The sequence below is a fragment of the Lissotriton helveticus genome, chromosome 5_1 (genome assembly GCF_964261635.1).
Source record: "Lissotriton helveticus chromosome 5_1, aLisHel1.1, whole genome shotgun sequence".
Lineage (NCBI taxonomy): Eukaryota > Metazoa > Chordata > Amphibia > Caudata > Salamandridae > Lissotriton > Lissotriton helveticus.
In genome coordinates, this window is record NC_136065.1 from 1,294,745,830 (window position 1) to 1,294,760,001 (window position 14,172).

The window sequence follows — 14,172 nt, forward strand, 5'->3', positions numbered from 1 at the left end:
CCCATTTATTGAAATGAAATTTGTAGTTAGAGGTAAACACAAAACTGCCTCAACAAAGGCCATCAATTCATCACAAAGGTGTGGCTTAATTAAAAAAAGCAAAAAACAACGTCAATGAAGTAGAAGAGATATAGAGGCAAATCTGGACTTTGGAAGACAAGGTACTTGGCCACAGATGCTGTCGAGTAACCTGGCCACCAAACTCCTGCTTCTCCTGATCTATCTACAGTCAGGGAACCCATCATGTTTCCTCCAGTGAAGTCTCCGATGGCTGTGCCAGTGGAAACCTTAGACATCGGGCTGTCTGCCTAAGTATCTCAGACTGTCCATATTGGCTGTCCCAAAAAAGAAAGAAAAAAAGTCCCCTCCCCCCCCCACCCCACCCCCACATACTGGGTGAAAACATATAGTGTGTCAGGGACACCTGTTTTTTTGTTAAACAAACTTCCTCTTCCCATTTGGGAGTTTGTTTTTGAAAAAAAAAGCTTTGTTGAGCAGCCACAGTAACCATGGCGGCATTTCATGAAAGCTGTAGTGTCTTCAGAGGCCATGACATAACAGTGAATCTTCTGAAAGCACAGAGAACTCTCCTTGTCTGACAGAGAACTGTAAATATGACGGTCAGTCTTGCACAAGGGCAGCAAAATCAATTCTTCTTCTGCCCTAGTGCAGCATCGAACCAGCCACCAAATCTCGAAAAGCCCATGCTCAATTTTGACATGGAACATACGTGCCCTGCCAAAGAAAAAGACAACTGGCAGTTGTTTATCCATCACATTTGAGCTTTAGCAGAGCCTCAATGCATACACATCGTTCTGTCTTGCACAACTACTCCAATGTAATACACAGGAATCCAGTCAAACACTCTTTCGCTGTAGACCAGCAAAAACATTGATAACACCAGATTTATATTCATTCATCAACAAACTCAAATCTTCGTGTCTGTAAAAAGAGATCAAAGATTCTATCTAACCGTTTCTACACTCAATAACAAGCTACACTCAAAACTGCATTCTGGATAATCACCGCAAAAGCTACACCCATCACACGTTAAACAGTTACCGACAAAACCACATCTCTACCACCTGGCTACTCTCCTAAAGTTATACTTCACTCCATTAACACAGCCATCATACAAACCTCAGACAAAGATATCCCATCACAAAGCAAACAACCATAAAACACACAGCTTCTAATAGAACAACCTTGATCACTCAAGCATCAACATTCAAGGATTGGCTCAGCCTTGGCAAGAGCATTATGCATCTATAACACCGAATATTCAATATTCATCTCCAGACATTCCACAATTAACGCCAAAGAAACCCAAACTTGTCTCAAAGTTTACCTCTGCAGATATCACCTAGAAGCAATTCAAAATCATGTGCCAGTCTATGAACAAAAAATGAGCCACAATAAATGAATCCCAAAAATTATATAAAATGTCAAATGTCTTAATTGAAAAAAAATTTTAAAATCACAAGACACCCCGTCCGAAGACCTAAATGTGTTTTGACGATCAAACATCTTTGACAAAATATTAAATACCTTGAAATACATTAAATATGGCAGCCACACATCACATTGACAGAGCCTTTAAAAGAGCTGTGCAGAGATCACCACCAGCCAGGAGGAGTCCTCAAATTATGACAGGTGGTCATCCTCTAAGGTGGTGGTGATTACAACCTCTGTCACCCTGACAAGATGGTAGGAGACCCAACCCACCCTAACTAACCCTGTAGGTTTGTATGGTCATACTTTCTAATTCTGATTTCTTGCATCTAAAACATCACCTGTGTGTTCAACAGTGACATTTAAACTACACCTTCTGTTCCACAACCAGCCACGGCTATTTTCCCTCGTTCACACAAGGTAAAAAATGCAAAGTTGCAGGTCTGTACTGATTTTAAAGTGTACAAAGTTTCTCAAGACTTTCTTCTATCACCATTTAATTTCGAAATATACCACTGTGCACTCCTAAAGGCCACTAAGACTCAAAACCTGCATTCTCACTTTTATGACTGTTGGACTCCTTCCTGACCTAACGATCAGTGAATTAGCTCCCAGTCAATCATCCAGTCACTTTTCAAGTCCTACTTTCCAAATACATCTATGGACAAAAAAGCTTCAGCAAAGAAATAACTCTGTGTCAGCTGACTCACAGGGTTCACCCATATAAAGCCAGTCCACATTCCCAATTCTCTCAGAAGAAGTCAATCCCTTCATGATTCAATGACGCTTGGCTTGAAACATGGCCCCTGTAAACACTATCTCCAAAAGTAACACTCTCTCCTTTGCAAAGAAATATATAACCCATGAAGTCTAAATCATCTTTGCATCCACTAGTTAAGCCAGAACTCTTCATGTCTTGAGGTGATTCTATTCCAAATACTTATAAACCTATCTATTCAAAAGGAAGAAAGAAATGAAGATACAGAACAGACTACAAGACGTGGCCAGCCAGTCAGGAAGGAAGGACCAGTGGTGTCAGGTGTAATTCAGAGGTTTAACAAGATCAACCGGTGCATGTCTCTTTCCTCTGCAACTTACAGAGCCTACTGCAGTGGCCAAGGATGCCCGTTGACAGTTCATAGTCATTGATTGTTTATCAATAGTCATCCAAGGACAACAATCATTTTATTATGCTTTTGACCAAGAGTTTTCTTGGGATGGCAACAAGAGAATCTGAAGATGGTTTCCTTCACGTGCTCGCTTTCAAAATGTGAAACTGAGCACACAGGAAAAAATGTAAATATATGATGGGACCTTTCTTGGCCCTAGCATGTGGTAGATCTGCAAGGAAATACATGTTTGTAGACTTCCTTGTGAGGTTGGCTGATTTAGAGCCAGACAGAACAGGCATAGCTGTTGAATGAGGATTAAACATCGCTAGCATATAGTTTTGCACCCATGGTTCATGCTCAGGATCACTCGGGACCACTAAGCACAGTTTAGAGACCTCTCAGCAGAGCCTGCCAACACTGTATAAATCTCAAGAGTGGGTGACATACGCATATAAAAATTATTTCCATTTGACATATCATTTGATCAGATGACAACTTATGTTGCAGTGCTCATGGGACGAGCCTTTGAAAACTGTTCCTTTTACCACCATTCCTACTGTACATTGGATAACAGTGTCCCCTTCCGAGCGGTTTTCCCGCCCCAGCACTGTGTTAGTTATGCCTCATCTTGTGCCTGATCTTGAGCCAGGAAGGAGCCCAATGGGGGAGTTCAATCATTGCATGGAGCAGCTAACTGTCTAAAGGCAAAAACAAACTTCTAAGTTTTAAATCGAATGAAAACAGATCCCGCTATTGGCCACCCAAAACAGAAAGTACACCATACCGGAAAGCATTGTTCTCAATGCTATAAAATAAGTTATTCTTGCTAAGATTGTGTCCATAAGTCATGACTTCTTTCTTCATTTTTAAGAGGAAGCCACAGTGTGAGAAGCCAGGGCTGGCAACCTGACTAAGTAGCCATACAAACTAGTGCTGGGCTGAAGTGCCTCCGCCTTTGGATAACAGGGTCAACCCCCAGGCTGACAGAATACTAAGCACAATTTTCCGTGTAGAATAAGAGGAAAATGAATGCTACAGACCACTGGCGTCAACCAAGTCCAAAGCCATGCCATACTCTCAGCAAACTATCTGACTTTCCACTTAGATCCATTATGTGTAAAATGATCTCATGTCCATATCCCTTAAATCAGGCATGGATCCACTATTCTGTACCTTCGCACTACACTTTTCAGTTAGAGTAACACGTCATACTGTACCTTGCCTGACTGGAGAACAGTATCCTAGACTCTCACAAAGAAAGACTAGCCACTAATTGTTTTTAACAGTTGAGAACCAAAAATGTGCGCTAAACCAGAAAATACATCTGTTAATAAAAAAAAATTCTGAATCACTACACAAATTTCAAACTCTCATACTAAATCAGTCATCTGGAAAACACCTCACAATGAATCAACACAGTTCTCAAATGAGACAGATGTGTAACTTTCCCCCAGGGTGTAGCTTGTAATGACATAGACCGCAGCCTACGTGGTATGTGACCGGCCACCACAGCACACTGTGGGGCGGTCGGGGCATCGGGTGTGAGTGACGTTATTGCCATTCACTCCTCCCCTTGAATTCAGCCCCCAGGGTTCGACTCAGTGTAGATTCCAGGAGCTCTGTGGCACCAAGAGCTCTTGTCAGCATGCAGGTCTACACTCTACTTATCTCACTGAAAAGTAAGAGTGAGGCGCCCCCTATCTCCCCTTTAAATGATGGGTTCACATCACAAATCCAGGAGTTAAGCCTTCCATTCCTTGTGTAATCCATTAGTTACAGTCTGTTTAGACATGTCTTGCTGATAACTACATAGAAACAATAATATGTGTCTGAGGTAATTTCCCCTCACCCACCCAACATCCATCTACTATGCATCTTTGCATTTGTGTACTACTTGGCGTTACCTTCCACTCTCACTCACTTTTGTCCAGAAAGAGCCAATTTCCAAACATATCCAGTCACCAGCACATGTAGCCAGCCCATGAGCAGTCAAGAAAATGTGACTTTGTACCAGACAGAACAGATAGGGCGGAATCTGCTGTAAGGGAAAATAACGCTCTCTCAGGCGGTCACTGTTTATAGGAGCATGTTAAAGCTTTGGATAATGTATGTCACACTGGGCTTTGTTGGGGGGGGGGCTCCAGTGCTTTATGGTGGTGGGCCATTCTGCACTTTGAGGCGCTAAGAGCTGTATGGACAGCTGCCACGGTAGCAGGTTAACAATATCACATTCTGCTTGCTGGGAACCGCAGCGTCAGGCTGTGCCCCTTGACCCGACAGCTATTTTTAACACCTCCACTTTTGCAGGCTCCAAGTGTCGGTCCTAAGAGGTTGGGGGAGGGAAATGGCAGAAAGAGAAGAGAACTACTTGTATTTTAGGAGGGGCGAGTCGAGTGAATGTGTTTGCAAGGAGCAGCATGGAAAATAGAAAATAAAGAGGTGTGTACACATGTGAATAATATAAAATAACAAAAATCACAGAATCCTTTCACGGGCAAAGTGTATTAGAACCACCACAGACCAGATTAGCTTTCTGAATCACAGCAAAAATGGATAAAGGAAGTAAGAACGTGCAACTGAGTCTTTCATAATTGGTGCTCTCCTCGCGTGACGTCAGTCTGTTTGGGCCTGAATAGTCCGTTGTCATTGTCTGCAGTGCTTTGTTCTCGAATCTTCTATATCAGTGTACACCGTCTCCGCGCTCTTCCCTCAATTCTGCCACTCAATGAATAATCACTCTTAGATGAAAATGTGTAATTCAAACCCCTCTGTGGCCCGAGTCCGAAAACATGAGCAAGTGTGTTGGCATCACAAAAGACATACTATAGACAAGGTCTGTAGCTTACTCCTGACTGCCATAGCCAGCTCTACAAATGCAGACCTGTTTGAGCTTATGAGATGGTTAAAGAAACATCCAAACAACCAATGCATATACGTTATCTCAGTGAGTTTATGCACCTGCTGCAGCATTCTGTGTAACCTGCAAGTGAGCGGTTCGAATCCTGTTAAACACAAAGTCACGTGAGCATCGGGAGATTTCCGGACAGATTATTTGTTTTATTCATAGTTGGAGCAGTATAAGTCACCTGCGTCATGCACTAAAGGAGTAAAGTAGAGAAGACAAACCAAACTGCTACCAGCTTGTGAATCTGTTGCAGCTGCGCATGCTGGTAAACACCTAGGAGGGAGCATTATGCAAAATAGCTGCATACCTAGCTATTGTGGATCATGCAGGTGAAGGCCAGTGGCATGTATTAACCACAGGTCAAGGTAACTACTGTTCAAACAGAGCATTGTGTCTTGGAATCTGTATGACTACATGACCAAAAACAGGTAAGAGTCACAAAACCACACAGGGTCTTGTCTTTCATCACAAGTAAAAGAAGTTGATCAGGTAAAAATGTGCTCTTGATAACTCAGAAACATTACACTGTCTCAGTTTTAGTCAGCATAGCAGTACTGTAGGCCTTGGTTTGCTTGAATCAGGTGGCTACCAATCAGTCAGAGTCGAAATGACTGATGCAAGCATTTGTGTGCCCACTTTGGACACAAGTTACCTCTTGATGCATTCAATAGCGTTCCCTTTAGATGTCTTCTGCTGAAGGCAGAACTTCTCTGTGCCTCCCAGTGACCACCCTGCGTTGATTGGTGGGCTGAGTGATGTGCTGCAGACTCTCATTCCAGTTCATAATCCCTATGCACAGCCCTGTATCCACTAGCACAGTATCCACCACATTGCAACAGTCGAATGGTGTACATGGCATATTATGGGATTTGTTCATACCACGCTTAGCCCACCGCAGTCTATTTTTATAAACCTTGGAGAGGTGACCATTCCTGCTTCTTCTGGCAGTAAATTCCACTGCAAGGAAACCCACAGATGCGAGCTATTTCAAGCAGAATCCGTTGAAGGCTTCAGGACTTGCAGCCTTCCATGATTTCAGCTGTAATGGCCTCCAGTGGAACTTGCCTGTTTAGTTCTGTTTCGTTGGTTTTTTTTTTAAACTAGAACCTTAAAGCGAAGGTGGGACATCAGTATAGGAACAGAATTGTTTCCAAGGTCTGGGCTTTCCATTTACAGACTATTCTATTCTGGTACTTGTAGACTCTTTGGCTGCATTGATATGAAAGAGTAAAATACTCAGAATGAACTGGTTTGTCAAGTGATCGCAAGGCCGGTGCATATAGTAGCCATCTTTAATACTCCTTAAGTAGCTTCCCATATGGTCAATAATATTAATAGTGCAGCAGCTATGGTCAACAAAGCTGAAGGTAACAAACACTGACTCAGTCTGCGCAGATTTCAGGGTCGTAGCAGTTCTGTTCTTTCAAGAGATCATGCCGCGGATATGACGCAGAGAAGAATGTATGTGCACTCTAACATTGTCAGTGATGGAAATTTCAAGTGCAGTTCACGCTCCCAAACACCATCAGCTGAACACACCACTTTAAATCTGAGTTATGTTCAAAGGTCTGGATCCAATTAGGGAATGCAGTGCCTTTCAGACTTGGAACTGCTTCCTTTCACATACTCACAAAGATTTGCTTTGGCACTGATAGGCTCTGGGGGAGCCGGGTATGGCTGTGGGTGACCACAAGCCTCTGGACAACTGGATCCCGGGGCTGCCACAAGGCTGCACTATGGAGGCAGGAGAAGCAGGCCTCCGAGACTTGCACCGAGGGGGGCGGCCTGCTAGAATCAGCAGGGACTCAGACTCTGATTGTGGGTACCGCTGTACCAAGTGATCTGGAGAGAGGGGCGGAAGCTCCCTGGAGGACCCGATGAAGGAGGACCCTTGAGCCCTGAGATGGTAAATCTCCCCTGGGGGCTTGGCCACTTTTCAACACCTGGAGGGCCCGCTGGAGGGTAGGCAAGTAGCTGTGGCCTGCTCTGCTCAAGCTGCATGACAGGGACATTGAGTGCTCCTGAACCCCTCCCACCCCCAACTGATTAAGTGCATCTACAGTGCTGCAACCATGACTGGAGCAGGTTGGTGTGAATCGTTCCTGGCGCAGACATGTGAATCCCGACCCACAGGTACACGTCATCGACAAACTGAACCATAAGACCCCTCAATTTTTATTTTCAATTTTGAAATACAAAAGATCAATCTCCCTGATGCGCTTCGAGCTTTTTCCTAGCATGTCGGAGACATTCCTAGTTTTTTTCAGCCTACGACTAATGGTCCTAAGTAGGTAAAAAGAGTGTCAAAAGCCCAGCCCGAAGGAGGGTGGGCTTTCTGATGCTGTGGGGATGGCTCACAACAAAGGTGTTTCCATTGGCAGAGCCCGCTGAAGCGCAGTCGAAAATGAAGTGGTTCCATCACTCCTAAATAAGGTTGGGAAAAATGTGGCTGGAAGAAAGGTGGCCAAAGATTGTTGGTGGATGCTCCATTTTCCCTCCTCTAAATGAGGTACAAATTGTTGACAGTGAGCTAAACAAAAACATTAGGGAACAAAAGAAGCAGTGATCATTCATACCACCGCATCTTGAAAGTTTTACTAGAGTCCAGGAACCATATTTTAACATGGAAAAGTGAGTGTGAGAGCCTCCGTGAGAATCTGTAGCTGGATCACAAGACGGTGGCTACCCTAACACTCACTAGTGTAATAGTGTTGGACCATCCTCAATCATGTAATTGCCAGGCTCCACTGTAGTTCGTACAATGGCCTCACCGTAGGCCCAGTGGGTTATGTACCACCTTGGCATGAGCAACTGATCAAGCCAACGAGGTCACAGAACTTTTGCTATCAAACTATATCACCACGTACATGCGCATCTCCAAAGATATAACTCTCACACGAGTGAGCGCACAAAGATGAAACACCAAATAGTAAGGAAGACTAGAGAGCAGAGCAACGTAAGCAAGGAGAAGCAAAAGGCAAAAGAGCATTAAACAAAATAACAAATAAAGTTTATGCTATATATTTATTTTTCATAAACTTTGTCTATAAACATTAGGATTTTGATGAGTTGAGATTGTTTAAGTGATCATCACCAACTATTTTTTAGAAATTAACTGTATTGATTCTGAGTGAAACATGCTTAATGTTCTCCATAATTTGTTAAGCTTGAGAAATACATATAATGTGAACACCTTCAACATACTCAAGATACCCCATTAGGGGTGAACGTGCGCTTTACAAATACTTATGTTATTACTCCAACTTTTCCAGTTAAAGTTTTTATGTGAACCCTCTCAGTTGGAGGCCAGATGTTTGTATTTGGTTTCTAGAAGTGTGGAAAGCATTGATTAGTAAATGAGATAGCCAATCAGTACAGCCAAAAGTAAAAAATCTGGTTAATAAGAAGGGACGTCTTCAATATGTATAGGAGGAAATAGGCAAATGGAAACCGGAAATCATGGACAAGGAATCCAAACCTACCAACAGTATTAGGAATAATCAGAAGTGCTAATGATGATGATGATGATCCTGCAAGCTAGTCTTTAAATAGCACAGAGAATAGATCTAGAACCAGCGTGGGAAGGAACACTGCAAGGGTGACAGTGTACATCAATGCCCATACAAAGAGTCTACAGAGGGCTGAAATCATCAGGGTGGATGAACAAGCCTCTGAGATTCGTCTGCAAAAAACGTGAAATGAATTCTTGATCGAAAGTAGATTTTTCCTTTAACTCAAAGGAGAAGAAAGTAAGTTCTGGAAACCCTGCACACTTGATTTTGGCAGGGACTCCACAGATCTACTTCCACAAAGAGATGATTGTTTTACAACAAAAGGAGAAAGGAAAGAAACTGAAAAGTAATCAGAGTTGAAAATGTTCTTCCATTGTGAAAACCTTATTCCTCATAAGGAGACAAGGCCAATCCATGAAAGCATCATAAGGAGTAACCAGAGGAGAAAAAGTTGTGAAAGCGTAAAGACCTTGGGCTCTACCCCAGAAGGCCCAGAAATGTACACCTCTGCATGAGCGTATTTTTGGACTTGGAAAGTCCTATGGCAATTCCTGTGAAAATCTGTCCCTGCTGTGCACAGTTCTGCAAAGCATAGCAATCCACATAGCAAAAATGGGGCCTTCTATGAAAATGCATATTTTTTAATTTTGCTGGAAAAACATTTTGTGTGGCAGTAAATGGATTTACACCCATTGGAAATCCCTTTGTGAGTGCCTGGTATGTGCTAAACAAGTATTTATGGCCTTAAAACGTATGCTTATGGCTGAAAATGTATTTGTGAACCGGCCAGAGTGCTTACTCAACAGTCTGCCTAATCTTCTCTCTTGTGTATATGAGTGATTAAAGGTAGTTGTGAGACAGTTTGAATTTACATCTCTGGTTGAAGAAACAAAACACAGAGTCCCAAGACATTGATTAATGAAGTAACCCATTTAGCATAGAAGTCTCCTTGGTAGTTTTGGGCCGTGGAGTTAAATCTGGAAAATGTACTGCAGTTTCAGAATCTCTACGGATGTTCTTCTGGAGTATCCAATATTGAAGATGTGACTTCTGGCCCCACCTGGAGTTTCTCCAATAGGGTAAATTTGTTAAAATGTATTTTTTTTTTAAATTGTTGATATGGTACATGGATGGTGTTGGTTCAGTATCTGATGGAAGTGGGTGAGGGTAACTCTAATCTGAGCCAGAATCCTTGGGTAAGCAGCTATTGATGGTTAAATATCATCAGAAGCACCAGCATTTCCCTCAATGCAAAGATGCCAAGAAGATTAAAAAGACAGTTAAACAGGACAAAACACTGTTGAGACGACTCACTGTTGTCCATGTGAAAAGAATTCATTGGCTTGTCTTTGCTGTGGCAAACACAATGAGGAGTCACCATGATTTAAATATACAAGGAGTGACTATTTTCACTGTGGCTTGCGTTTTAAAGAGAGATTATGTTCACTTGTCAGCTTTAGTTAACAAGACGGTAACAAGCTTTGCTATCATACATAGGTTTAAAAGGTGGAGTATGATCGCCTCCCTACAGCAACAATGCTTCTCATTGTTTTCATCTGTAATAACATACTAAAAAGGGAAATAAATTCAGCAGGTGGAATGATGGGTTTAGAAAAATGCATGGAATACATCATAAGGGGCTCTGGCTCAGGAGTCTGTGATGGGAAATAAAGATAGGACGATTTTGTTAATGAAAGAACAAAGGGAAGATTGATGAATCCCATTCTTCAGGGCGTGACTTCAATATCCTCAGCACCACGGACATGACTGTCTACGTTTAAATGTTAAAACATGTTCTTGTATACTGCAACAAAACCCCCTTAGCACTGAATATCTGACAGTGTAACACCAGATGTACAGCTTTTGGCTTCTACACTGACCAATGTTTATGGCTTCTAATCATGCACTTACTGGGAATGCATGAAAAACACTAAAATAAAGTCTCATGATTATACGAGACAGGCAACCTGAGGATGTGTCCTGACTGTATCTTCTACGTCTTCTCTCACACAATTCTCATACTTCTACTGTTGACAAGTACCATATTTACATTTTCAATTTATGAAGTGTGCCAATATCCTTTTTTTCAGCCAAGAGCTGCCTTCTATTGCAGGCAAAACAATATTGTCTCCGGTTTGTTGTGTACTAAGCAAATCAGTTGAATGTATACCGTATTCTCCATGTACCACTGACCTCCTAGTGCATGCTATGGAACCTGAACAGAATCAAAGCAAGTTAGTTCTGCTTGAAGAAGACCCAAACTATTCAGACTTACAGCTAGACAGTCTTGTTATAGATTGGTACGCATGTGACCTTCAAATAGACACTGTGAGAGAGAAAACATAACCTACTTCCTTCCTTGCAGTACTCCACCAGGTATCCATCCAGCCCGGCCGGTCCCAATTGCTCTGGAGCTTTCCACTTCACCAACAACGTGGTATCACTGACATCTTCCACTGTCAGTTCAAGGGGCTGACTGGGAGGTTCTGAAACAAGACCAAAAAGCATATTTTACTATGTGCACCTATCACATAATATCTCTATATAAATGGAGCTCAGAGGTTGCTGTTGGCTGATCTTGTAGATTAAATGAGATCAGGTGAAATCAGGGCTGAAATCTCATATCAAACAATTGGGTGACTTGGCCATTATGATACACCAAGTGTATCTAATATAGGTTGGGAAGTTAAGGATCCATACCAGGTTTTCAGAAGAACCACTTAGTATGCACGTTTTCCATGTGGATTAATTGTGTATACATGTTGCCTCTGTGACCGTCATGGAAATCTGACATGGATACAACCCTTCTGGGTGTATGTTGTACACTCCTGGACTAGACCATCTGGACTTGGAGATATCTAACTATGGCTGCTGCCAACCCATTTAATTAGAGGGATGTTTCAATGTAAGTCTCCCATTGACTGAGGTCTTTCTTCCAGGCCTCTTATGTGACATTACTTCCGATTGGCAGCAGGAGAGGAGGAGTGGTGCGCTGTGCACTTACATTTTAAAGTTCACATGTCACTTTGGCAGGCTGTCTTGCGACGGCCAGCATGACAGGCGCACTTTAAACCTCTCCACCTGAGCTGTCTTAGACATCTGGGTGGAGAGCAGGCACAGGCCTCCAGTGCCTGTAGGAGTGTTGAGCCAGCCTGGTCCAACCAATCCTGGTGCTGCTCTCATGCTGCTTAATAGCCTGAGAGCAGCGTGTGGAGTTGGCTCAGAGACCTCTTGCTGCAGAACTGCAAGCGTAGAGGACTGTAGTCGGTAAAGTACGCTTTTTTCTTTTAATTTCAGAACCCGATTCATTTGTTTTTACACACTCCCACTGCCTTCAGCCTCAACTCCGGAGCTCTTAATCGTGGCCCGTTATAAACTGTTATAACCAACCACAAATGAGAGCTTTGGGGTTGGACATTCTGGAGTGCCCGCCTATTGCCCACTACTTTTAAACCGAATAAGCCACCACTGCTTTTTTCACAAAGATCATTGGAGAACTGATTCTGTCTTTATTTTTATTTCTGATGACTTACTTCATGGCAGTGGCGATTTGCTACGAACCATCAAAACTATTAACGGCAACCTCTACGAAACCTCCCTTTAACATTTACGTATCTGACATTTTCAGGTCCGTCTTGTTATGACCCGAATATTATTTGAATTTGAAATGGCATTCTCCAATGCCAAGTTTATTTTATGCTCTGAGTAAATCACAGCACTTACCTGTATATAAAAAGTGCAAATGCTGTCACTTTGAGCCATTTCAAAGCTTTTAGTATGTACAAAGCATGCATGTGATTTGCAAAAGATTAACTCTAGAATATTCTTTTAACTTTCTTTGTGTGATTATTATTTTTTTGTTATTTTTGTATAGGGCTCTTCCAGTCAGGAAGCCACGTCAGAGTTCTCATACAGATGTATTTTGCATTTCAGTTTTATTTGTAAAATAGGTCAAGTTACTATTAAAGGGAGGGCTATCATTGAATAGCCCTAGCAAAGATTTTCGTATCCTGGGGCATTGTAAGGTCATCCTTTATTATGCTTTTAATGCTAATACAATTGAATATATAATGAAAGGAAAAATGTGTCATCACTTATAGTGACATAAACTGTGCTTTGCATATGCTCATAAGTTTCCTGTTTATATTATTTAGGCCTTGTGTCCTGAAAACCACATACCCACAACCCAATAACACTTGATAGCAGTTAAAAATGGAGTACCCGATTCAGGGCCGGCTCTAGGACAGGGCGATCGGTGCCACCGCACCTGGTGCTGACTTGGGCTGGGGGGTGTCATTTTTGCAAGTATAGTAACATTTTAAAAGCACCTGCTGCTGAGTTCCTGGCCTCCAGCAATTTTCAGGCATCAATTAAAACGTCAAGATAACTCATGTTCCTGGAAAGAGACTGGAGGTTTGTCTAGTGGAAGTTTTGACTCATTCTAAGGTAGCGCAGAGGGTTAAAATGCCTGCTGCTAAGAACTTGTACCATGCAGATCACAAAGTGCATCACAAAGTGCATATAATGTAAATAGGTCAGTGGATTACTGATTCTGTAAAAGTGCTCTTTTTGTTATTTGTAGTTTATATGTCAAAATCCTGATATAGAACATTGAGCTATTATCTGTCATCAAAGAGCTGCATGCAAAATGCAAGGTATATGTTAGAGCCATATGTTATTTTGCACAGTCTTTCATTATCCTAATCTTCCCAAAAGAGGTAATTGTGTAGAAAACAATTCTATTATTAAGGAGATCCCCTAACCATTGTGTTACGTTTTACATTCTGAGTCTGTGCTTTTCCAGAATAAGGACTCAAACTATATTGCCTACCAGTACCAATGACATATAACTCCTACACTACACCTTGTAGTCCTGTCTGATGTCACATATCCTATACACTGATTTACACACATATGATTGTCTTTGTTTAATGTGTGTGTAATGTAAAGTGCTCTGACACCTAACACTAGTATGAGTGGTGCTATAGAACTAAATTAATCTGAGAGACAGTGGTTATGGAGATTGTTGGGGCATTGTTAAAGGGTGCTAGTGATGGACTCCATGGCAGAGGTGGCCATTGGGGGGGCTCCAACAAACATTGTAGCACAGGGCGCCACCAGTGTTAAAGCCAACCCTGACCTGAATGAACAGTGCACATGCGAGCCAGAATGGTCTACAATGTGCTCTAAG

At 42.2% G+C, this 14,172-nt stretch overlaps 1 protein-coding gene across 1 annotated transcript in view; it reads right to left on the minus strand.

The window, feature by feature from the left end:
* Nucleotides 1-14,172, minus strand: part of MYBPH (myosin binding protein H) — a 141,058-nt gene that overhangs the window by 117,382 nt on the left and 9,504 nt on the right. The window contains exon 2 of the mRNA XM_078644123.1: nucleotides 11,333-11,467. Within this exon, the coding sequence (XP_078500249.1) occupies nucleotides 11,333-11,467 (135 nt within the window). The remainder of the gene's footprint in view (nucleotides 1-11,332; nucleotides 11,468-14,172) is intronic.